We start from the raw sequence: 25,235 nt of genomic DNA, 5'->3' as shown, positions 1-25,235 counted from the left end.
CTGTTACATTCAACAAATTCTCATAAAACGGTATCTAATACATGAGAAACGTGTAGTATCAATACCTGATACGTTTTTAGTCAACGTTATTGCAACTTCTTTGTATAATACTTACGAAAAAGAGATAGATATGGGCCGCATAAGAGATGCAATAATGTTGACTAAAAAAGTATCAGGTATTGGTACTAAACATTTGTGAAGTAGCAGATACCGTTGTCTGTGAAATTTGTTGAATGTACAGCGTTTTCTTTTCTATAATACGTCCATGGGCTGCACGATCGCTTTGTCTTTTTCACACATATCTGTCCGAATTTCCTCTTTTACTTTAAATTGGATATGGAACGCACAGTCCATTCCATGAAGGTTATAAAGAAGGAGAAATATCGCTATGTACTGTACTAAAGCATTAGCGCACCTGTCCCTGAAAATTTGTAGAATTTATAGTTAATTTTTAAGCCACCAGCCGCGCTGTCATCAAGAAGTAGTATCTGCGAAGTGGATGAAGCTAGTTGCATAATGTACAAATTGATATATCATTTCAAATTAGCGCACAACAGCCCGCCTTTATTGATACTTCTTAGCGGTCGCAGCGCCTCACTTATTTTATCCATATTTCGGGGACAATATTTTCTATAGCGATCGTTCTCCTTCTTATAAGCTTCATGGTCCATTCTCTAGGTCTTTATTGGGTATTTTACAACTGAACAAAATAAGTTTGAACTTAATGAACGCACCCCGAGAAAACAAAAAATGTGCGCCACTGGTATACCATGAAAAACTATCATCCTTTGACACATGGTACGGGTGCATATTTAAATTTGACAGTAGATATAGTGAGTGACATTTAAAATTTGATTTGTATTGAAATAAGTTAATTTTGATTATGTGATTTGCTGACAGAAATAATGGCAACATTTATTACAATTACAAAAATTATAATTTGTCTGTGCTTTTTACAATTTTCTTATTCAGAAGAAAATAATACTCCAAACAATATACAAAATATATTTACACCTAGTGCAGAAATAGCTGAACCGTCTGAAGCAACTCCTGAAGAAGAGTTAAATATTGAAAGTAATGCCACGTCTGTAGAAAATGGTACAACTAGTAATGAAACAGTTACCGAACAGACTACGGATATATCAGCGAATGTAACTGAAACGAAGGCTGCAAATACAAATGCTACTTCAAATAAAGTTGTATGCAAACCTCAAGTAGATGGTGGTACTATTGAAGTTGTGAATTCTACACGACTTTTAAAACTGTTGATGTCAAATCCAAATATAACAACGAAAGATACACCAGCTAATTGTAACATGGTATTTTTTTATGGTTAGTGAAGTAAAAATACTCGTTTTTTTTAATCTATAGATAAAGAAACTAGTGTCTTAAGTGCCTTGGTAAGCAATATAGAGATTCCGGCTCCTCTACTGAATACTTAAAGGTTCCTGTTTTTATTTGTAGAACATAAAATTCAAGTGATTGGTTTTTTTCTATGTTTTTATGTTCAAAAATTGATCTAGTTACAACATTTTAGATCTTATACTAAAGGATAAAAGTTTTGAATAACATAAAAACAACGCTTTACCACAAGATTTTTGGAATTTTTTTTTTATATAGTGGAGTAAATCTATCGGATTTATCTATCGACTATCCGTTATTGAGTACAGTGGCCTTTTCATTGAGATGGAAACCTAGGTCCAGTTTAATGTATGCGTAATATATGCTCCTACATACCCAACATTTTTCACTTGATGCATTTTGATCAATAAAAGGTATTTTCGAGTTTCAAGCAATTGTCAGCTTAAAAAAGACACTCTATATAAATAAAATATTAATCTATCTAAAGTATATTTAAGGAATTTTTTTTATTTATTATTAATAAAAAATTGTTATATTTTTGAAAGAATAAAAAACGACTTGTGGTTGGATGTGACGTCTTGATATCCGTTGAGGTTGGGAATCAATCGGAATCACACTAAATCCACATTTTTATACTTGTTTCTATGTAAAATTATGTTATAATATATTGAAAACAGGATGAGAGACAAACCATTTGTCATCTGGCTAGTTGTTTGTCATATCTCCGTGCGATGGCATTACTAAATCGATATGTTTACAAAAATAAAATTTAAAAAACTGTTAATTTTTATCGATGCATTAACGATTAATGAACCTGATTCTTTACTACAAGGCGGCAATTTTGCTTATTAATGAAGCAATTTAATAAAAATGACTGGAAATTTCCTAGTATCTCCAATTCTATACCTTCATAAATTATAGATATTTTCTATAATTTGATTTAAAAAAATTTCTTAAATTTTGTTAATTCGCTAACAGATGAGCTCGCTTGAAGCCTGTATAAGAAAGTTGGCCCGGGAAATGTTTGGAAAAAAATTCTTGTGAGATGGCTGCGTCGAATTTTTAACAACAGTCAAAAGCATCGTCTTATCTACTGTTTTGCACCCAGTCTCGATATCGTAAACCCAATCAGGGGATAGATATAAACCTCCAAAATTAAATAATTTCTGAGAAGCTTTTTCTACAAGTCTGCATTACGAAACTTGGTCAGGCAGGTAGTAATGGTTCTACCTGCGACTTTGCGCTACATTTATTGTATGTACCTTCAATAAATTCCTGATTTTTGGCAAAACTTTAAGTGCGTATATCTACGTAAGGTGGGTGAAAATTAGTGCTCTCTCCATGTTTCACTATGTATCCATGTCGAAAAGCCTCCCAGAATTATTTCAATTTTTTGGGATTTTTATATTTTTCTTGTTTGGAGCTACGAGATTGATGCTGGATGAAAAACGGCAGATAGGCCGATATGTTCCACTAGTATCAAAATCTAGACGCAATCATCTCGTACGGATTTTTTACGTTAATCTCCCGGACACTGTAGGGAATATTCCGGCTAAAAATGTTATTTTCATTCTTATAGGTGTATCGTGTCCATTTAGTGGTGCTGCCACAGCTCAATACACAGCTTTAGCACGCATATTTCCCAACATAAAAATGGTAGCTATTGACGCCATGACTCATCACATATTTAATGCTCAAAATGGTATTGTGGGTGTGCCTACATTAATGCTGTTCCATAATGGGCGTGCTGTTGCTAAATATAATGAGTCAGAGTATAAAATTGATTTGCTAGTAAAATTTATTGGTAAACATACAATTGGTATAGTGGATCCGGATGTGGATACAACAAAATATTATGTAACATCAGATGATTTTCGTGGACCTTTATCACATTTACCAGAATATCAACGTGATTATTGTCTAGGACTATCGTGGATTTTTATTTGTTTGTGTACCGTGTATTTCTTTTCACAATCAAAATGGTGGAAATGGATTGTTGAGACAATACAAAATACGTGGCGGGAATCTGAAGCACAACATGAGCATACTGATTAAAAAAAACATTTACACAGTATTTAAAAATAAGTTTTCACTTCCATTAAAGAAATTTAACACGATCTTTAATTTATTAATTTTGTATTTAGGGAAAGGTGACTGTGGTATAGTGAAACAAAAAGTGTATTTGGGGTTGTAAAGACAAATATTCAATCAGTTTAAAAATATGTAGTTAAATATTAAAAGTTAGTATTTTCTTTAATAAATTACTATACATCAAAGTTAAGAAATATGTTTCGAAACTAAAGTATTGGCACTTTTTATATCAACTGTGCCCTAGGTCCAGCATAGTATGAAACAAGAATCGGAGCACAGTGAAACAAGTGTATAAGTATATATCTGGTAGTTAAATGGTTGGAAATATATATATGTAAAGTTATTGGCATTCTAGCTTAAGGCCGTTCGACTTATCGTCTCAATAATATTCAGCGGTAGTGTCTAATACAACATTTAATGAACTGGTTGGCTGATACTTAGACCAATCATACAATAATAAGGTGATCATTTGACCAAAAAAAAAGACTAAAGATGAAATATCTGACATTAGAAATTGTTTATTTACGTAATTTAAAATATGACTTGTTGTTATTTGATAATCATGAGATCAATTAGTGGCTCTTAATAACAAAGTAAACATTTAAGTAATTAAAATATTACTTGTTATCGCAAGTTAAACTTCTATGGCTTTTGAATCCATGAGGATCGAGGAGGGAAGTTTACAATTACATTTTTTAAATCATTGTCTCTCAAAGAAATAAAACTTTCTGAAACTTCTTCGCCATAATTTGTATTTGATTACTGCAACTCTTGCCATGAAAACTAGTTTTTAATAGTAACATACTTAGTTCCAACTTTTTGTCACTACACTCTTCCATTGTTTTTTTTTTTTTTTTACGTAAACGCAATCAAACTGAAATTGAGAGAAACATCAACAATATTATTGCTTGCCACACTATCATATTGACAGTGTGTATATTTCAGCGCCAGATGCAGAAAGTGGAACTAATTTTAAATGACTAGACTAGGCAAGTAGTTAAAGTCATTTGCCTAGTTGTTTGATTAAATGGCTAAATATCGTTCAGACCGCTAGTTGAACGCTGTTAATTGAACGGCTAATTAAGCTACTTGGCTGCGACGTATACATGACGTTATCGGTGTTTTTACACCCTTGTATCTCGGAAATCAGTGAAGCGCGAAGTTTGTGTTTCACAATATAAGTACAGTGTGTTACAAGGAAACAGCTTACGTAGTTTCCAAGCATTACCTATCCATAAATCGATCACGATCCCAAATTGAATCACTCACTTTATTAAATATTTTACTTGGTAAGTTTTCTTAGTGTTATTTGTTTGTACTAGACTGCGAAAAATTAACAAGTAAAATAATGGAGAAGCTTACACAAGAAATTTATACCAATCATTTTCGTACTGTAGTAAAAAATTTGGACTTAATTAACGAGCTCCTTTACTTTATTTAACCCTGTAAATACAATTTTTTAAATTAAATTTTATTAATAAAAGTTGTGAAAAAAGCCTACTTCTTATCATTTGGCAGAGGAGAAGGAGATATGTTAAGAATTTTCTTATTTTTTACCATACAGGTGGAGTGGAGGTCTAAAGTCACCGAAAATTTGCATACGTACTACTTAAAACCGGAAAATTTACTCAAATTTACGGAAAATTTACTCAAATTTATATCATTCATGTTAATTTTATCTCTACGACTGCACAAATTTTTTGGGGCCATGTAAGTGAATGAATTCAGATTCTATGAGAACCTTCAATTAAGAAAGCTACTTCTCTCATGTCACATCTCGCATGCAAATCAAAATTTTGTTTTTTCACTGTGTACCATATTTCATGCGAAGCAATGATCAAATACTTTTTAACTTCGGGTACCACGATTTTCCTGTGTCAAATATCATATTAAATATGTACCAGTTATTAAAAAAATTCGAGTATTCATGGTAACTGAAACTTAAAAAAAAACGCAAAAATGAAAGTTTAAAATCCTCCGAAATATCTCCAAAAATCAATATTTTCAGCATAACTGGAGCAATTCACCTTCAAAAGAAAATGACAATTACATTAAAGTGACAGCTTGACCTCATAATAAATCATGTAATTCGTTCTGAAATTTTTCTTGGAATGAGATGCGAATACCTTTCTTTAGGCATATAAAAACTTATCTTGAGCATGGCGTACTATGTTTGGTTGCTTAAGGCAACCGATAGAAACCTCAGTTTTTCAACGTAAAAGTGGGATTTTGGGTATGAATTATAAAATATTAATTTTCGCTGTTAACATCCATTGGGAAATGTGCCATATACGCCAGTCGAATTAGATCAAAAGAAGGACTGACACAGGAAAAATTCGTAACAGCAATTCTTTTCGAAAATCGTTGGGGGCGGGGCTCCCTGGAAGTTTACATTTCGGTTTTCGGGGTTCCAACCCTGTTGCGTCATCCGCCATCTTGAATTTGTGGGTGAACTTTTGTTTATTGAATATTTGAATTACTCGTTTATTTTCAATTTCAATCGTATTTTTCGATTTAGACCCAAAAAGAGATGGTCATGAATATTTTTTATTGCATAACTTGTTTATTTTTACTTTTACACAAAAAATAGTTATCACCGAAGTTGTTTGGAATTAAATTTTCTACAATTTTGTGTTAACCTCATGGTCATATGAAACGCATCTCCAATATAATTTTCGATATTACATGTGGAAAAATGAAAACAGATCGCATTCTCTTCCGTTCAAATAAATTAGTACCTACAGGTAAATTTATTCACACTGACGGGGGGAGATGTAAAAGCGATGCTTTTGGTTGCTGATTTCTTTTATTTGGTTTCATTCATTTAATTTCAAATAACTTTGGTAATAACTATTTTTCGCATAAAATTGAAAATAAACGAGTTATTCAATAAACAAAAATTCATCCCTTTTTTCGGGTCTAAATCGAAAAATATCAGGAAATTCAATCAAGGATCAGGAAATTTAATTAAAAATTAACTTTAGTATTGACCATTTTTCGTATAAAATTGAAAATAAACGAGTTCGTATAAAATTGAAAATAAAACGTAAATTCATCTTCAAATCCAAGATGGCGGATGACGCAGCAGGGTTGGAATTTCGAAAACCGAAATGTAGACTGCCAGTGAGCCCTACCAATGATTTTCGAAGAAAAATAGCGGTTATGAATTCTTCCCGGGTCAAATTCTAATTCGGTTTGGCTTAATAATAAAAACTTATCGAGAGATTAAGTAGAAAACAAGGAAATCGTACTTCTGGTTGTATATCACATTAAGATCTTATGGCATCTGACCGTGTTACAAATGGCATCAGACATTAGAAGTTTTAATAAAAAGAAAATAAAAATGTTTTTGGCTCGTTATAATAATGAAGCAGTCAATTTATTGACCAATTTTTGTTTATTTAAAATATTTGTTCCTCACTTCACTTAATTTATGTTGAATTTGTTTTTGTTGTTTATTTAAATAAAAAAAAAAACTTTTTTGTATATTAAATTTTCATTTATTATTATAAGAAAAAGTGTTACAATAAATTTTTTATTAGTAAATTAATCCTTAAAATCTAATTATAAGTCATATATCGTGGAGTAGCTGAAAATTTAGCGTACGATTTAATGACTTTGTTTACAGCTTCTAAGAAATCTTTTTCAGTAGCAACTTTTCGACGTGCACGAATTGCAAACATTCCCGCTTCAGTACACACAGATCGAATTTCAGCACCAGTACTATTTGGGCACAAACGTGCTAACAACTCAAATCGAATGTCACGTTCGACTGACATTGAACGAGCATGAATTTTAAATATATGCGTACGTCCCTCTAAATCTGGTAAACCAAATTCAACTTTACGATCTAAACGTCCGGGTCGCATTAAGGCTGGATCTAATGTATCAGGTCGATTTGTTGCCATCAAAACTTTGATGTTACCACGCGGATCAAAACCATCTAATTGGTTGATTAATTCTAACATAGTACGTTGTACTTCATTATCGCCCCCAGCTCCATCATCGAATCGGGCTCCACCAATCGCATCAATTTCATCGAAGAATATTAAACATGCTTTCTTGGATCGTGCCATTTCGAATAGTTCACGCACCATACGAGCACCTTCTCCGACGTACTTTTGTACCAATTCTGATCCAATAACACGAATGAAACATGCATCTGTACGATTTGCTACAGCACGTGCGCACAATGTTTTTCCTGTACCGGGTGGTCCAAACAACAACACACCTTTTGGTGGTTCAATACCAAGTTTTACAAATTTCTCTGGCTGTAAATTGAAATTAAAATATGAATTACAAATTTTTAATCTAGGAGCTGGGCTACTTTTTGTAGTGAATTTAATAATAGCAGTCAATTTTTCGACATGAAAATGGTTTTTTTACCGTTTTCCAATTATATCGGACCCAATTTTTATTTAAATGAAAAATATTTTTTAAAAAAACCGTTGGCATTATTTTAAAGGTGAAATAGTGCCTAATTGGTTCCAAAATATTAAAATACGTAAAAAGAGAAACCGTAACGTATTTTGGTGCAGCATTTGACCTTTTTGTGACTGCAAAAAGTGTCCAAATTCCCGAATTATAAAATAGTAATGAAGTATTTACATGTAACAATGGAGTTTCAACAACTTCACGAAGTTTATCGATTTGTTCTTTACATCCGCCCACATCACTGTATGTAACATCTGGTTTTTCTTCAACTTGCATCATCGTTACTGTTGGATCGATTTTCGGTGGTAATGGAATATGAATTTGATATTTGTTACGATCAACACTGCAAAATTATAAAACATTTATCGTTTGTTGATTTCTATTTCTAATCGGCCTATTATTGTTCAATTTTTTTTAACTGTTAATAGACGTTTTAACAGGTTTTATAATAAAGCTTATTCTAAAATAAATAAAGTAGAATGGAAGGAAAATTATTTTAAGTGGGACGTTCTACTTCACGCGATTTAGAAAGTTTTTGCAACGCCCCGCCGGCATCAATTCGACATCAGGTATCTCTTTTTTTGAAGCAATTGGATTCTGTCAAGGCCAGGCGTCATGCAGAAAGTCCACAGTTAATAATCGTCAAAAATAACATCCTTACAATAATTATCGTATATAAAAAATTAATAGACTTAAGCATAATTAAGTCACAAACCAATTTCTAAAAATGTGTCACTCAATGTCACTCGATGGGCAATTAGATTATTAGGTACTAAAGTCCAAAATTATACAAAGTTCTTCATACTAATTCGTACAAACTTAATTTGTTTTTATTAGAAGTTGAAAATGACATCGATTAAGTGTCTACTTTTAGCATTTATAAACGCATCGGCTTTTTTATCGCATTAAGCATTTATCCATACAAAAACAGTAAAGTACAACTAACAAATTAGATTTTATAAATGTTTAATTTATTCGAAATTTCGAATAATGGATCGGATTCTGTACAATGTTTTTTCGAAATATAGTAATCTTACAGAAATTAATAGCAACTAATTTTTTTCTTTGGTAGATGGATAACTATAAACGCGTATAAACCATAAAAATACTTTTCGATTTTATATAGTTTGCAACGCGCATAGATACATAATATTTAACGGAAATGTTTGTTTACAAACATGTAAACCATACGCACATACCAAATGATAATAAAATAGGTATATTTTGTCTTTTCATTCAATGAAAAAATCAGCTGAATGTAACTTTTTTGCTGAGTGCAGTTTTCTTTTTTTACTCGTGGCGCTGACATCTTAGCGTTAAAATAAGAATATTTTTTTAATAAACAGGAACAAAAACCTTGAACCGCTTTAAAGATGATCTTACCCAACACGCATTCCTTCTTCGATATCAGTTGGTGCTACAGAATCTGCTAGATCAACAACAAATTTTGCAAATTGTTTTACATTAATAATATATTTAGGATCGTCTGAATCAGCATTAATAATTTTTGTACAGCGTGCAACCTGTAAGGGTTGCTCATTTTGTAGTGTTTGTTTATCAGCTGCCAAATCCCATAATGCCGGTGGTGCCAAACCCGTATCAGATTCCTTAATTCCAGTCAATTCATTTACTCGTTTGATAATTGTTTGAATATCTTCATCAATAGTTTTGATTGTTTGAGTGTATTGGCCTTGACCCTAAGAAAAATTTTTTTTAATTAATCAGAATTTAAAAAATTATAAGGATTAGTTTAAATGTAAAGAAAATGTAGTAAGTGTCTCAGTAATATGAGGCTACTTTCATGGTGACCACTGTTTTTCCAAAATATAATTGCCTTACTTCCATGTTTTCCAGTTGAACAATCCAAAAATACTCTGGCCAAACTGTTACTTTTAAATTGCTTTGAAAGAAAGTGGAACGTAAATTTTACAAATAACGAACAGGGAATATTGTAATATTAAATATAACTCGAGATATTACAATCATAAGCGTATAGAAAAAAATATTATAAAATTTTTTTTAGGACTTTACAAAAATAATAAAGTACTGCATGTTCGAGGTGGAATACAAGAGCTCATCGGTGTAATATTATTGTCGGGCATAGTATTTTATTGTTTAATAATTATTAATATTACCATGTGGTCATAGTGTCCGACAAATTCTCTGAATTTTTTCTGAACGATAACAAAAACATGACGTCATCATCATGATGTAAGCCAATAACTCGAAGCTATTTAATATCCAGAGGTTTCCGGAGCTTATCTTCGAAATTATAAAAATAGAAGGTTTTCAAAGCAATTTTTTGTGTGTGTTTTGAGCTCTACGTAAACTATAAAAGGTGGAAAGTTTTTCCGAAACTATAAGAGATAGATAAGAAACTATAAGTTTCCAAAGAAATTTCCAAATTTTGAATGATTTTCTATATTCCAAGAAAAGGGTTGAGGGGAGGGAGAGAGCGGTAGTTAAATTTTCTTTTTTGAAAGTCAATACAATAGTTGCTATTCTTATCACTTTAAAAGTTAATAAATTTGTGACTTTTTTAATTTGTACTGCGATTTTTGTCAACACGAAACTTTATCAGTTTTTTCTCATAAAATCAAAGTACTTAAAAGTAAGTAAAATTTAAATAAATACAAAAAAAACTTTTCAACCCTTCTGAGAGGCATGATTATAACCAGAACTACCACCCTTTATATGTCATTAAGAGACAAGCAACAAATAATCATAGAATTTTCACTTTATCGTCCCAGCATATCTTTGTTTCAGTTTATCGGTTTTGTTTTTTGTAAATTATTTTAAAAAAATACATTTAAATCAGCGATAATAATGTTTAAAAATAAATACTTTTAAAAAACAATAAAGGATCCTTAATAAACCTGCGAGAAAAGTCTTTCAAACAGTATATTTTAAAACTTTAAACTTAATTCACAAACAAAGCACTGGCTGGTTATGGTTCGTACTATCTTGTTGAAGAATTTATGACATTTGTTAATATTTATGGCATAATGTGAAGAAAATTTGTTGGGCTTGCTTCATGCAAACTAGTTCCGTATTTACTTCAAAATATGAAAATATTTCAACTAAGAAATTTGAAATTAAAATTAGTTAATTTAAACGGGGTACTTTTTAAATTATGCCCAGCTTTATCATAAAAGATAATTTTATTTTTTTACTTACATACGCTTTTAGTAAATAAATATCACCTTCGTCCAAAGCTAAACAAAAAAAGTTTAAATAATTAGGTTAACTTTAAATACATTTTCCAATATACACAAAATTTTACATTTAATTTCTTTTTCGGGTTCCTCCTTGTCTGCTTCTTTTACTTTTCTCATATCATCTCCTAAATGGTCTGGCATTTTTCAGATTTTTTGTAAAACTAATAACTTGAACTAAAAAATATACACTGTCAGAATTTTCAGCCGACAATTACAAGCAAAAATCAAGTCAAATATGACATTAGCTTTAAACGCTTACTTCAGTGTAGAACTAAAAAAGTACTAAATGTTAAACTATTAATACCACGGTAAAGTTAGACAAGGTATGTTCGATGGAGGACGAGTTTTGGTTCAGTTCATAGATAACATGTAGTAGTGGGAAGTTCAGTTTGTGCACATCCAAGTTGACGCCAGCTTAGCTTTTTCCCGCTTCCTGATTCAATTGTTGTTAAAACGGAAATTCGTTTGTGTGAACAATCCTTGATTTTAGTAATGAAAAAGTCGTTCCTTTCAATGATTTTTGTTTTTGACATAAGACATGTAAAAGATAACTAACTCATCAAAATTTTTTTTAAATAATTTCGAGATGATTTGTTGAAAAAAGTAACCTCGAACGTAAACAAATAATCAATTTAGCGGTGACCTGGCACCGTGTGAGAGAGATTACCAAGAATGGAAGGATGCCCCCACTCTACCCCCTACCTGTGCAAGAGTATACCTTGTCTAATTATACTATGAAGAATACTATTCATCGGTAATTTTATTTTATATTTTACTAACGATTTTAATTAATAATATTCATGCTTTACATTTATACGTATTTTAAAAATTTTTTTAATCTTGAAAAATTACAAAAAATGTTTTTTTCTATTTCTATGGTAAAATAATTGGTAGATAATATGAACGAAAATAATTTGCCGATAATGTAAGATCCGGCCAAAGAGTTATGTATCTGTATTCTTTGATCCGGTATTAGAAAAATATTTCCTCACCGCTTTGTGGAAAAACAAAACTGAAAATAAGTCGGAATAACAGTTCCTAAATTTTTGCTTTTTCTTATAAAAGTCTGAAAAAGCCTTTCCAAGGTTTCGGACTCTTGTCAGAAAAGTTATTCAGACTTAATAAAACGAGTTATAGTAAGATTTGTTAATACTTTAAAAGTCTAAAAAATTTGTGCGACTGTATAAAGAGTTAGTTAAGCGTTGACGTAAATAATATTAATGGCAAGTTTGAAAATATAAAACAAAGAGGTTGGAATTTGTAAGCTCTAACAATAAACATTAATAATTTTTGGTTATACAATTTAATTTTTATATTTCATATAAGTGCGAGTATTTCAATAATTTACGTTTAAATATAATCAAGATGTTTGTTGGAGAAACATAAGTTTTCACTAAAATATCTATTTCCGAATCAAACAACGTAATTTTTTTTCGTCGTATCTTTAAGTTATTAAAATTGCTAAGTGGAACACACTCAACATGTCGTCGTACGCAACGGCAAAGAATACAGATACATACTGTATTCTTTGGCAACGGCTGAAGAAATATTTTGATCGTTATGAACGATTAGTAGAACGCATCCTGTGTATTCTGACTTTTCGATCTATTCCCATAGACATATATATGTGTCTGTAATTTTCTTTACTTTTACTCCCGTCACCTTCATTTGGCACATGAAGCTTATAAGAAGGAGAACGATCGCTATAGAAAATATTGTCCCCGAAATATGGTTAAAATAAGTGAGGCGCTGCGACCTCCAAGAAGTATCAATAAAGGCGGGCTGTTGTGCGCTAATTTGAAATGATATATCAATTTGTACATTATGCAACTAACTTCATCCACTTCGCAAATACTACTTCTTGATGACAGCGCGGCTGGTGGCTTAAAAATTAACTATAAATTCTACAAATTTTCAGGGACAGGTGCGCTAATGTTTTAGTACATAGCTGTCTTTCTCCTTCTTTATAACCTTCATGATTTGGCATCACATATGTATCAGTGAGTCGTTGCACTTATCTATCGAGATTGGTATTCCCAATATATATCTGTATCTATTTCAAAAATTACAATAACATTTTATGCCTTCGTGTCTGAATAACATAATATGTGCAATTTTTTATATATTTTTATTTGATCTCACGATTAACTTATTTTTAAAATTATATGGAAATACTATTTTTTTGTTATTTATCACTTTATTTTCAAAAATAAAATATTTGAAAATGAAAAATATATTTTTCATTTGAAAAAGTGAACATTGGGCGGTTTTTTTTTTTTTTTTTGTTATTGTGCGCATTTTCTGTGAGATTGTGCTACTTTCTGTTGAATACTTCTGGCAACCCTGAAAGTAAATGTAACGTTTTGTGATTTGTGAGACGAAACGCCAACATGGCAATTAATGCATTTCAAGATATGGATATAAATAATGTTATCAAAGAAGAAAATATAAAACTTGAAAAACAACTGAACACAGAATTAATAATCAAAGATGAAATATTAGAAGACGTTAATGATGACATGGACACGGTCATTACAATGCAAGAGGGACAAATTGAAAATGAACTGCAAGTAGACAGCAACATTGTTATAATGGAAGATATGCCAAAAAGATTTAATACTAACGTTAAATTTAAACAAATTAATGAAAATGACAAACAATTAAATACAGAAGTCATTATTAACGACGAAATTTTAGCTGAAAATGTATTAGATCCACAACAAATAAATACTAGTACAAAACTATCATGTCATAAAAAAACTATCACCGAGAAAAAAACTATTGTTAGAGAAAAACGATTTACATGTGATATTTGTAATAAAACATTTACTAAAAGAAGTAATCTAAATGCACATAAGAGAATTCACACTGGAGAAAAACCATTTGCATGTGATATTTGTAATAAAACATTTGTTCGAAGAGACAATCTAAATGCACATAAAAGAATTCACAATGCTGATAAACCATTTGCATGTGATATTTGTAATAAAACATTTGCTAAAAGAAGTACTCTAACGAGACATACAAGAATTCATACTGGGGAAAAACCATTTGTATGTGAGATTTGTAATAAAACATTTACTCTAAGATACACTCTAATGGCACATACAAGAATTCACAATGCTGATAAACCATTTGCATGTGATATTTGTAATAAAACATTTACTGAAAGAAGTGATCTAACGAGACATACAAGAATTCACACTGGGGAAAAACCATTTGTATGTGAGATTTGTAATAAAACATTTACTGAAAAAAATACTCTAACGAGACATACAAGAATTCACACTGGGGAAAAACCATTTGCATGTGAGATTTGTAATAAAACATTTACGGAAAGAAGTACTCTAAGGGCACATACAAGAATTCATACTGGAGAAAAACCATTTGCATGTGAGATTTGTAATAAAACATTTACTGAAAAAAATACTCTAACGAGACATACAAGAATTCATACTGGAGAAAAACCATTTGCATGTGAGATTTGTAATAAAACATTTGCTAAAAGAAGTACTCTAACGAGACATACAAGAATTCATACTGGAGAAAAACCATTTGCATGTGAGATTTGTAATAAAACATTTACTGAAAGAAGTACTCTAAGGGCACATACAAGAATTCATACTGGAGAAAAACCATTTGCATGTGATATTTGTAATAAAACATTTACTGGAAGAAGTAATCTAAACGCACACACAATAATTCACAATGCTGATAAACCATTTGCATGTGATATTTGTAATAAAACATTTGCTCGAAGAGACAAGCTAAATGCACATAAAAGAATTCACAATGCTGATAAACCATTTGCATGTGATATTTGTAATAAAACATTTACTGAAAGAAGTACTCTAAGGGCACATACAAGAATTCATACTGGAGAAAAACCATTTGCATGTGATATTTGTAATAAAACATTTACTGAAAGAAGTAATCTAAGGGCACATACAAGAATTCACAATGCTGATAAACCATTTGCATGTGATATTTGTAATAAAACATTTGTTCAAAGAGGCAATCTAAATGCACATAAAAGAATGTACACTTGTGAAAAACCATTTGATATGGCTATAAATAATATTATCAAAGAAGAAAATATTAAACTTGAAAAACAACTGAACACAGAATTAATAATCAAAGAAGAAATATTAGAAGACGCTGATGAGGACAGAAAAATGCAACATGAACTACAAGAAGACAGCAACAGTGGTATGATGGAAGATATACCAAAAAGTTTTAATACTAACATTAAATTTAAATCTATAAAATAAAAATGAAGCGCTGAATGTGTTGCTAAGCGCAAATCTTGAGAGCAGCTGAACCAACCGATTTCGCTAATTCTTTTTTATATACACAGATTATAATTTATTACATAAATAGATAGGCAACTCTACTGTACACTGTACATGAAATGTTGTCCAAACAGCCCCCTGGAGAAAGGCACTTACAATAAACTTTTTTTTAAATGGCGGGAATTAGGTATTATTCGAAATATTGTCTATTAAGTTTATCATTTTTTTTGTATTTATTTGTCTTCTAATTAAATAAAGTGGAGATTTTTAAATAAAATAACAAACATTGATAAAATAATAATTTATTGCAATATTTGAAATAAAATAGCATATTTATTTTAATATTAACATTACTAATAACAATGAATTATTAGTTTGATGTAAGTTAAATGCAATGTAAAACCATCTTATTTCGTTAATAGTCAATTATATTCACAATTAAACACTACCTAAGTGTAATCAACACGATTAACAAGACCTAAGCACTAAAATAAACTCAGTACATACATAAATATTTTATATACCAAAATATATAAAATATTGTTTCCCCTACAACCATTGAAATGGATAATTTATTATCAAAACTAATAGATGGCCCTACACGAATATAACGTGGAGAGTAGAGAGGTTCCAGGAAAGCAAAACAATACAAAGACTGCTTTCAATTGACCTCATTTATAGCAACAAAAGTAGTTCGGGAAAATTGCATGCCAACTATTAAGGTTTGTAATAGTATTTGTAGTTGTATGTTTATTAATCATAACTATTATAGCCCATATACCTTTTCCCTTTGCAGATAAGATATCTGAAAAGTATTTAAAAAAAATAAAATAAATAATCGACTGATAGGCGGTACGAAGTTCGCCGTGTCTGCTAATGAATTAATAAAAATGACAATTAATAGTTATTAATGCTACATGTGGGATAAGTAGCAAATAATCTGACAGTCGTGGTGTTGCGGCGTGAGCGTAAGGTTATGGGACATTCTTATGAAGACGAGTGTGGTAGATGTCGCTACGAGCCGTAGGCGAGTTGCGACAACCACACGAGTCTTCATAAGAATGTATCATAACCTTAGAGCGAATGCCGTAATCACGACTGTCATATTTGCTACTTATTCCGCAAGTAGCATTCAATACTTTTTACAACAATCGCTCGGGAAGTTGACTTTGAGAGAAATTTATCAATTTGAGAAATGATTTATTTACTTATTTTAAATGTAAATTATGTTAAAATTATTATGTATAAATAAATTATGTTAAAATATTAACATAAATTATTTAGTATATTATGATTTTCATGTTATTATCGCGGCGTCAGATGGCGTGTCAGTAGTTTCTAGTAAAGTGAGAAACGTAATACAGACAGTATCCGTGAGGTTATATTTTATAGTAGTATAGTGTATTAGGAATCTGTGCAGTTATGTAGTCTATAACCGAACATGTGCGTTTATGAAACACATATAGTTAAGTATGCGATTATTGTGTATTTTGAAGGTGACATACAGCGCTCGAAAAGTCTACTTCCGAGCGGGCGTTGTAAAAAAAATATTAAATTAGAAGGAAAATTAACTTTTTTATAATAGTTTAAAGTCTTTACATATCGTATAGTGAAGCTACAATTATACCTTAACGTGTAAGTTTTTGTGAAAAAATTGTTCACAAATATTAACATTTGTTAACTGCAGTCTTACGAGAAAGTAACTCTTTATCAACTTTTTTTGAATTATACTACCAGATATCGATTAATGTAGTGAAAAAAAACACTGAAAATTTTGTACATTCGCGAATGCGAATGTTAGCTTTCAAATGAATCGCTCTCAAATTCTAATGTATTATCCTAATCAATCCTTAGATATAATTTCTCCAGCATGTTTGTTTTGCCCATACCTTATCTTCTTTATTTCTTTATCAAATTTCATGATATTTTTTTTTAAACTGTTTCTAACAACTATATGGTCATTTACACAGTGTAAGATGAGGCCACGACATCACGTGGTGTGAAGTCTTAACCCCATGAACTAGTATTAATTTTAGTATGATATTATAATAATATGGAGCTTATATAATACATAAGTAATAATGACATTAAAATTGATGGAATAATATATATAAGTTTAAATAATCATGGTAGTAATTTGTTGATATTTTGTGAGGTTGCTACACCATTTTAGATGAGTTTTAGTAATTTTGTTAAGAAGATGAATAGTTTTTTGAGGGTTTGTTCGTTGTTTCCAAGTATATCTTTGATGAATTGGCGGAATTCCATGATTTACCCTTCATTTTCAATTCCATTTACCTCTTATCATGTTGGCTTCTGACCTAAAATATGCTCACGGACTAAAATTGTATTGCATAGGAAAAAATAGGCTAGAACAATAATAAACAATTTTAATGAAAAAATATATCTATATTTTAAATGAGTTAAATAATAAGAGAAGATTAGCAGCGTTAGAATCAGTTCCCATGGAAAAAAAACAAGTGAAAATTTATGAAATTTAGAGATAAGGAACACAATCTCATATGAATGTTTGAATCAAAAAGTGTCCACAAAATAGCATTAAATATATGGCTATAATGGCGCTAGTGTGGCAAAGGATATTTATATCATGGGCAAAGAAAAAGAAGGATCGGGCCAGAGAGTGAGAGCGCATTATAGAATTTTATACACCGACCCTACTTTTCCTATGTCTATGATGTATGTTTGGTAACAAAATGCATGGTACCAAAATGCTTCACCAATGCCATCTTAATTTAATGCAACTTTATTGTCACTTTTTTAACATAGAGATTGTGTTCCTTACATTTACATCTACATTCCATAGTTTAAATGTTTAAACCATGGACGTTATATAGAAGGAGAACGATCGCTACGTGCTAAAGCATTAGCCCGAGTATGAAAAAAAAGGTAAAACAAAGCTGCAAATTACATTTATCTCGAGTACGATATGTTAATAGCGCAATGGTTCAAGTTAATGTTGAAAAATCTGTCAGAGAGAGAGAAGATAATTCTACATGGGCACTGTCACTTTTAGAACGTGTAACTGCCTTCGATTTAATCGAAAAGAAGGCAAGGTACCATGATCGCTGTATACGTTCATTTTATTATAAGCAACCAGCTAATGTAGCTGTTGGTCGTCCCATGTCTAAATCGTCGTCGGAAGTTATTGACTTCGTCGCAGAGTGTTTGCAAACCCATGACGAAGAATGTCAGTTTTCTTTAAAATTTATTTTAAGCCTGTGCCCAATCAAGGCACAACCTGCATTGCGATTTTTAGTAGACAAATTGAAATTATTGTTTTGCGACGACATCATTGTGTACAAAATAAAAGATGATTATATTATTTGTCTCATTGATGCACGTGATAAAGTTTTAAGTCGCGATTGGTATACACAACAAGTAGAACGAGATCAAAAGTACAGTTACAGGTATTATACGATAAAATTTTTACTCTTGCCTTACGAAAGAGCAAAACATAATCCATCAAGGCAGCTAAATAGCAGCAAAAGTTCAATATAGTAAGTGCATCACAATATTAAATGCATATGCATCATACTATGTCACATAACTTCTGTCTCTTAATAATTGCTCCCATTACTCCCATCCTATTTTTAATGTTATAATTTAAAATAATAGTAATTTAAAATTAATATTTTAGTAACTTTTACTAAAGATGAGAGGTTGACACTTTAGTAGGTATTACTTTAACTATTGAAGCATATGATCGCGTAAAAAATAGCGCGTTACCCCACCACAAATTTTTTTGGGTCATTTTACAAAAGTCCTGTTTTTTGCATTCAGCTACGGTTTGCAAAAAGTATACATTCGATCTTGCTGAAATTGTGTGTGATACTTCATGGGCACAAAAGCCACAATCCATTTAAATCTCAGCTTTGAATCTTTAAAACAACAAGAGCTATGAAGTTTTGAAATTTCGAGCAAAATCGATGGTTTTTTGCAATTTGTGGGGACATCGATGGACCAATCGGGTTCATTCACAGCTCATTTTTTTCGCCTTTTTACGGCGCCTAAGCTTATTAAACGCTTTTTTATTTTTAACTCAATCCGACGATGTCTCACGCGAAAGACCGGATTAGGCCACTTTACCATTTTTTTTGGACCCCTTCCGACCATCAAAAAATGTTAGATTTTAGTTTCTTCAATTTGTATCATAATGATCTACTAAATTCAATTTTTTTCTCCGAACTCAGAATTAAAATATTCAAAAAGTTAATTTGATCACACTATCTGAATAACTTTTAATAAGACTTAAAAAGTCGGAATAATTCCAAGGTTTCGGACTCTTGTCAGAAAAGTTATTCAGAGTTAATAAAACGAGTTATAGTAAGATATGTTAATACTTTAAAAGTCTAAAAAATTTGTGCGACTGTATAAAGAGTTAGTTAAGCGTTGACGTAAATAATACTAATGGCAAGTTTGAAAATATAAAACAAAGAGATTGGAATTTGTAAGCTCTAACAATAAACATTAATAATTTTTGGTTAACTAGATATACAATTTAATTTTTATATTTCATATAAGTGCGAGTATTTAAATAATTTACGTTTAAATATAATCAAAATGTTTGTTGGAGAAACATAAGTTTTCACTAAAATATCTATTTCCGAAATAACAACGTAATTTTTTTTCGTCGTATCTTTAAGTTATTAAAAGTGCTAAGTGGAACACACTCAACATGTCGTCGTACGCAACGGCAAAGAATACAGATACATACTGTATTCTTTGGCAATGGCTGAAGAAATATTTTGACCGTTATGATACAGTGTTCCCAACTTAGTGGTTTTACTACTAAAACTAGTAGTTTTTATATTTTGTTAGTGGGATTATTTACTTTTTAGTGGCTAGTGGTTTTTTTTAGTGGTTTTTATTCATTGATGAATCTTAAGAATAGAAATTCTATAGGTAAAAATTGTTTGCTATAGAGTAAAAATGTGTACTCTATTGTTTTTCTATTTTAAATAAAGAACTGTTTTCATACATATTAATTGAATTTTTATTAACTTAAAGTTATTTAAACATCATCATAAAAATCTAAATAGAATTTCAGAAATATAAGTTTTGAATTTTCAATTATTTGCTTCATAATAAATTAAAAGTTTTGAATTTTTATTATGGCAGAAGTCTTAGTGGTTTTCTAGTGGTTTTCTATCGTCTGTTTAGTGGGTTTGAGAATTGAAAGTTGGCAACACTGGTTATGAACGATTAGTAGAACGCATCCTGTGTATTCTAACCTTAGAGTCTGGCGGAATCGTAATAAAACAGTTTTAAGAATATAATGTAAACAGGATTGCCAGATTGGGCGTTTTTCCACAATTTGGGCTATTTTGAAGCTAGTCTGTACGATAGTTCATAATTGAAGAATTAATAAATTTTTTAAACCTTACTTTTCGATCTATTCCCATAGACATATATACGTGTCTGTAATTTTCTTTACTTTTACTCCCGTCACCTTCATTTGGCACATGAAGCTTATAAGAAGGAGAACGATCGCTATAGAAAATATTGTCCCCGAAATATGGATAAAATAAGTGAGGCGCTGCGACCGCTAAGAAGTATCAATAAAGGCGGGCTGTTGTGCGCTAATTTGAAATGCTATATCAATTTGTACATTATGCAACTAACTTCATCCACTTCGCAGATACTACTTCTTGATGACAGCGCGGCTGGTGGCTTAAAAATTAACTATAAATTCTACAAATTTTCAGGGACAGGTGCGCTAATGCTTTAGTACATAGCGATCTTTCTCCTTCTTTATAACCTTCATGATTTGGCATCACATATGTATCAGTGAGTCGTTGCACTTATCTATCGAGATTGGTATTCCCAATATATATCTGTATCTATTTCAAAAATTACAATAACATTTTATGCCTTCGTGTCTGAATAACATAATATGTGCAATTTTTTATATATTTTTATTTGATCTCACGATTAACTTATTTTTAAAATTATATGGAAATACTATTTTTTTGTTATTTATCACTTTATTTTCAAAAATAAAATATTTGAAAATAAAAAATATATTTTTCATTTGAAAAAGTGAACATTGGGCGGTTTTTTTTTGTTATTGTGTGCATTTTCTGTGAGATTGTGCTACTTTCTGTTGAATACTTCTGTTAACCCTGAATATAAATGTAACGTTTTGTGATTTGTGAGACGAAACGCCAACATGGCAATTAATGCATTTCAAGATATGGATATAAATAATGTTATCAAAGAAGAAAATATAAAACTTGAAAAACAACTGAACACAGAATTAATAATCAAAGATGAAATATTAGAAGACGTTAATGATGACATGGACACGGTCATTACAATGCAAGAGGGACAAATTGAAAATGAACTACAAGAAGACAGCAACATTGTTATAATGGAAGATATACCAAAAAAATTTGGTATAAACGAAATTTTAGCTGAAAATGTATTAGATCCACAACAAATAAATACTAGTACAAAACTATCATGTCATAAAAAAACTATCACCGAGAAAAAAACTATTGTTAGAGAAAAACGATTTACATGTGATATTTGTAATAAAACATTTACTAAAAGAAGTAATCTAAGGGCACATACAAGAATTCACACTGGGGAAAAACCATTTGCATGTGATATTTGTAATAAAACATTTGTTCGAAGAGACAATCTAAATGCACATAAAAGAATTCACAATGCTGATAAACCATTTGCATGTGATATTTGTAATAAAACATTTACTAAAAGAAGTGATCTAACGAGACATACAAGAATTCACACTGGAGAAAAACCATTTGTATGTGAGATTTGTAATAAAACATTTACTGGAAGAAGTAATCTAAGGGCACATACAAGAATTCACACTGGAAAAAAACCATTTGCATGTGAGATTTGTAATAAAACATTTACTGAAAGAAGTGATCTAACGAGACATACAAGAATTCACACTGGGGAAAAACCATTTGCATGTGATATTTGTAATAAAACATTTACTGGAAGAAGTAATCTAAGGGCACATACAAGAATTCACACTGGAAAAAAACCATTTGCATGTGAGATTTGTAATAAAACATTTACTGAAAGAAGTGATCTAACGAGACATACAAGAATTCACACTGGAGAAAAACCATTTGTATGTGAGATTTGTAATAAAACATTTACTGGAAGAAGTAATCTAAGGGCACATACAAGAATTCACACTGGAAAAAAACCATTTGCATGTGAGATTTGTAATAAAACATTTACTGAAAGAAGTGATCTAACGAGACATACAAGAATTCACACTGGAGAAAAACCATTTGTATGTGAGATTTGTAATAAAACATTTACTGGAAGAAGTAATCTAAGGGCACATACAAGAATTCACACTGGAAAAAAACCATTTGCATGTGAGATTTGTAATAAAACATTTACTGAAAGAAGTGATCTAACGAGACATACAAGAATTCACACTGGAGAAAAACCATTTGTATGTGAGATTTGTAATAAAACATTTACTCTAAGATACAATCTAGTTGCACATACAAGAATTCACAATGCTGATAAACCATTTGCATGTGATATTTGTAATAAAACATTTACTGGCAGAAGTAATCTAAGGGCACATACAAGAATTCACACTGGGGAAAAACCATTTGCATGTGATATTTGTAATAAAACATTTACTGGAAGAAGTAATCTAAGGGCACATACAAGAATTCACACTGGGGAAAAACCATTTGCATGTGATATTTGTAATAAAACATTTACTGGAAGAAGTAATCTAAGGGCACATACAAGAATTCACACTGGGGAAAAACCATTTGCATGTGATATTTGTAATAAAACATTTACTGGAAGAAGTAATCTAAGGGCACATACAAGAATTCACACTGGGGAAAAACCATTTGCATGTGATATTTGTAATAAAACATTTACTGAAAGAAGTGATCTAACGAGACATACAAGAATTCACACTGGGGAAAAACCATTTGTATGTGAGATTTGTAATAAAACATTTACTCTAAGATACCATCTAGTGGCACATACAAGAATTCACACTGCTGTTAAACCATTTGCATGTGATATTTGTAATAAAACATTTACTGAAAGAAGTAATCTAATGGCACATACAAGAATTCACACTGCTGATAAACCATTTGCATGTGAGATTTGTAATGAAACATTTACTCGAAGAATCAATCTAAATGCACATAAAAGTATTCACACCGGAGAAAAACCATTTGCATGTGATATTTGTAATAAAACATTTGTTCGAAGAGACAATCTAAATGCACATAAAAGAATTCACAATGCTGATAAACCATTTGCATGTGATATTTGTAATAAAACATTTACTAAAAGAAGTGATCTAACGAGACATACAAGAATTCACACTGGGGAAAAACCATTTGCATGTGATATTTGTAATAAAACATTTACTGGAAGAAGTAATCTAAGGGCACATACAAGAATTCACACTGGAAAAAAACCATTTGCATGTGAGATTTGTAATAAAACATTTACTGAAAGAAGTGATCTAACGAGACATACAAGAATTCACACTGGAGAAAAACCATTTGTATGTGAGATTTGTAATAAAACATTTACTCTAAGATACAATCTAGTTGCACATACAAGAATTCACAATGCTGATAAATCATTTGCATGTGATATTTGTAATAAAACATTTGTTCGAAGAGGCAATCTAAATGCACATAAAAGAATGTACACTTGTGAAAAACCATTTGATATGGCTATAAATAATATTATCAAAGAAGAAAATATTAAACTTGAAAAACAACTGAACACAGAATTAATAATCAAAGAAGAAATATTAGAAGACGCTGATGAGGACAGAAAAATGCAACATGAACTACAAGAAGACAGCAACAGTGGTATGATGGAAGATATACCAAAATGTTTTAATACTAACATTAAATTTAAATCTATAAAATAAAAATGAATCGCTGAATGTGTTGCTAAGCGCAAATCTCGGCAGCAGCTGAACCAACCGATTTCGCTAATTCTTTTTTTATATACACAGATTATAATTTATTACTTAAATAGATAGGCATCTCTACTGTACATGAAATGTTGTCCAAAAAGCCCCCTGGAGAAAGGCACTTACAATAAACTTTTTTTTTAAATGGCGGGAATTAGGTATTATTCGAAATATTGTCTATTAAGTTTATCATTTTTTTTTTTGTATTTATTTGTCTTCTAATTAAATAAAGTGGAGATTTTTAAATAAAATAACAAACATTAATAAAATAATAATTTATTGCAATATTTGAAATAAAATAGCATATTTATTTTAATATTAACATTACTAATAACAATGAATTATTAGTTTGATGTAAGTTAAATGCAATGTAAAACCATCTTATTTCGTTAATAGTCAATTATATTCACAATTAAACACTACCTAAATATAATCAACACGATTAATAAGACCTAAGCACTAAAATAAACTCAGTACATATCATAAATATTTTATATACCAAAATATATAAAATAGTGTTTCCCCAACAACCATTGAAATGGATAATTTATTATCAAAACTAATAGATGGCCTTACACGAATATAACGTGGAGAGTAGAGAGGTTCCAGGAAAGCAAAACAATACAAAGACTGCTTTCAATTGACCTCATTTATAGCAACAAAAGTAGTTCGGGAAAATTGCATGCCAACTATTAAGGTTTGTAATAGTATTTGTAGTTGTATGTTTATTAATCATAACTATTATAGCCCATATACCTTTTCCCTTTGCAGATAAGATATCTGAAAAGTATTTAAAAAAAATAAAATAAATAATCGACTGATAGGCGGTACGAAGTTCGCCGTGTCTGCTAATGAATTAAT

At 30.6% G+C, this 25,235-nt stretch overlaps 3 protein-coding genes across 3 annotated transcripts; 2 read left to right on the top strand and 1 right to left on the bottom strand.

Annotated features, from left to right (window-relative positions):
• The first annotated feature begins 829 nt into the window (after nt 1–829).
• LOC123301002 lies at nt 830–3,664 on the top strand. Its single transcript, XM_044883713.1, has 2 exons — nt 830–1,332; nt 2,942–3,664. The coding sequence occupies exons 1-2, from the start codon at nt 906–908 to the stop codon at nt 3,415–3,417; spliced, it is 903 nt and encodes a 300-aa protein (XP_044739648.1). The 5' UTR covers nt 830–905; the 3' UTR covers nt 3,418–3,664.
• Nucleotides 3,665–6,970: 3,306 nt separating this feature from the next.
• Nucleotides 6,971–11,343, bottom strand: LOC123300995 (26S proteasome regulatory subunit 7). Its single transcript, XM_044883700.1, has 5 exons — nt 11,171–11,343; nt 11,065–11,102; nt 9,271–9,584; nt 8,062–8,230; nt 6,971–7,724 (listed from the first exon to the last, which is right to left on the bottom strand). The coding sequence occupies exons 1-5, from the start codon at nt 11,244–11,246 to the stop codon at nt 7,014–7,016; spliced, it is 1,308 nt and encodes a 435-aa protein (XP_044739635.1). The 5' UTR covers nt 11,247–11,343; the 3' UTR covers nt 6,971–7,013.
• A 2,709-nt stretch (nt 11,344–14,052) lies between these two features.
• On the top strand, nt 14,053–24,515 carry LOC123301283 (zinc finger protein 62 homolog). The gene is made up of 3 exons (XM_044884018.1): nt 14,053–15,367; nt 18,650–18,825; nt 21,575–24,515. Exons 1-3 carry the CDS (start codon nt 14,204–14,206, stop codon nt 24,327–24,329), a joined length of 4,095 nt encoding a protein of 1,364 aa, XP_044739953.1. The 5' UTR covers nt 14,053–14,203; the 3' UTR covers nt 24,330–24,515.
• The last annotated feature ends 720 nt before the right edge of the window (nt 24,516–25,235 follow it).

The sequence above is a fragment of the Chrysoperla carnea genome, chromosome 5 (genome assembly GCF_905475395.1).
Source record: "Chrysoperla carnea chromosome 5, inChrCarn1.1, whole genome shotgun sequence".
Lineage (NCBI taxonomy): Eukaryota > Metazoa > Arthropoda > Insecta > Neuroptera > Chrysopidae > Chrysoperla > Chrysoperla carnea.
Note: the sequence above shows the minus strand (reverse complement) of the source record. Positions and strands in the feature narration are given on the sequence as shown.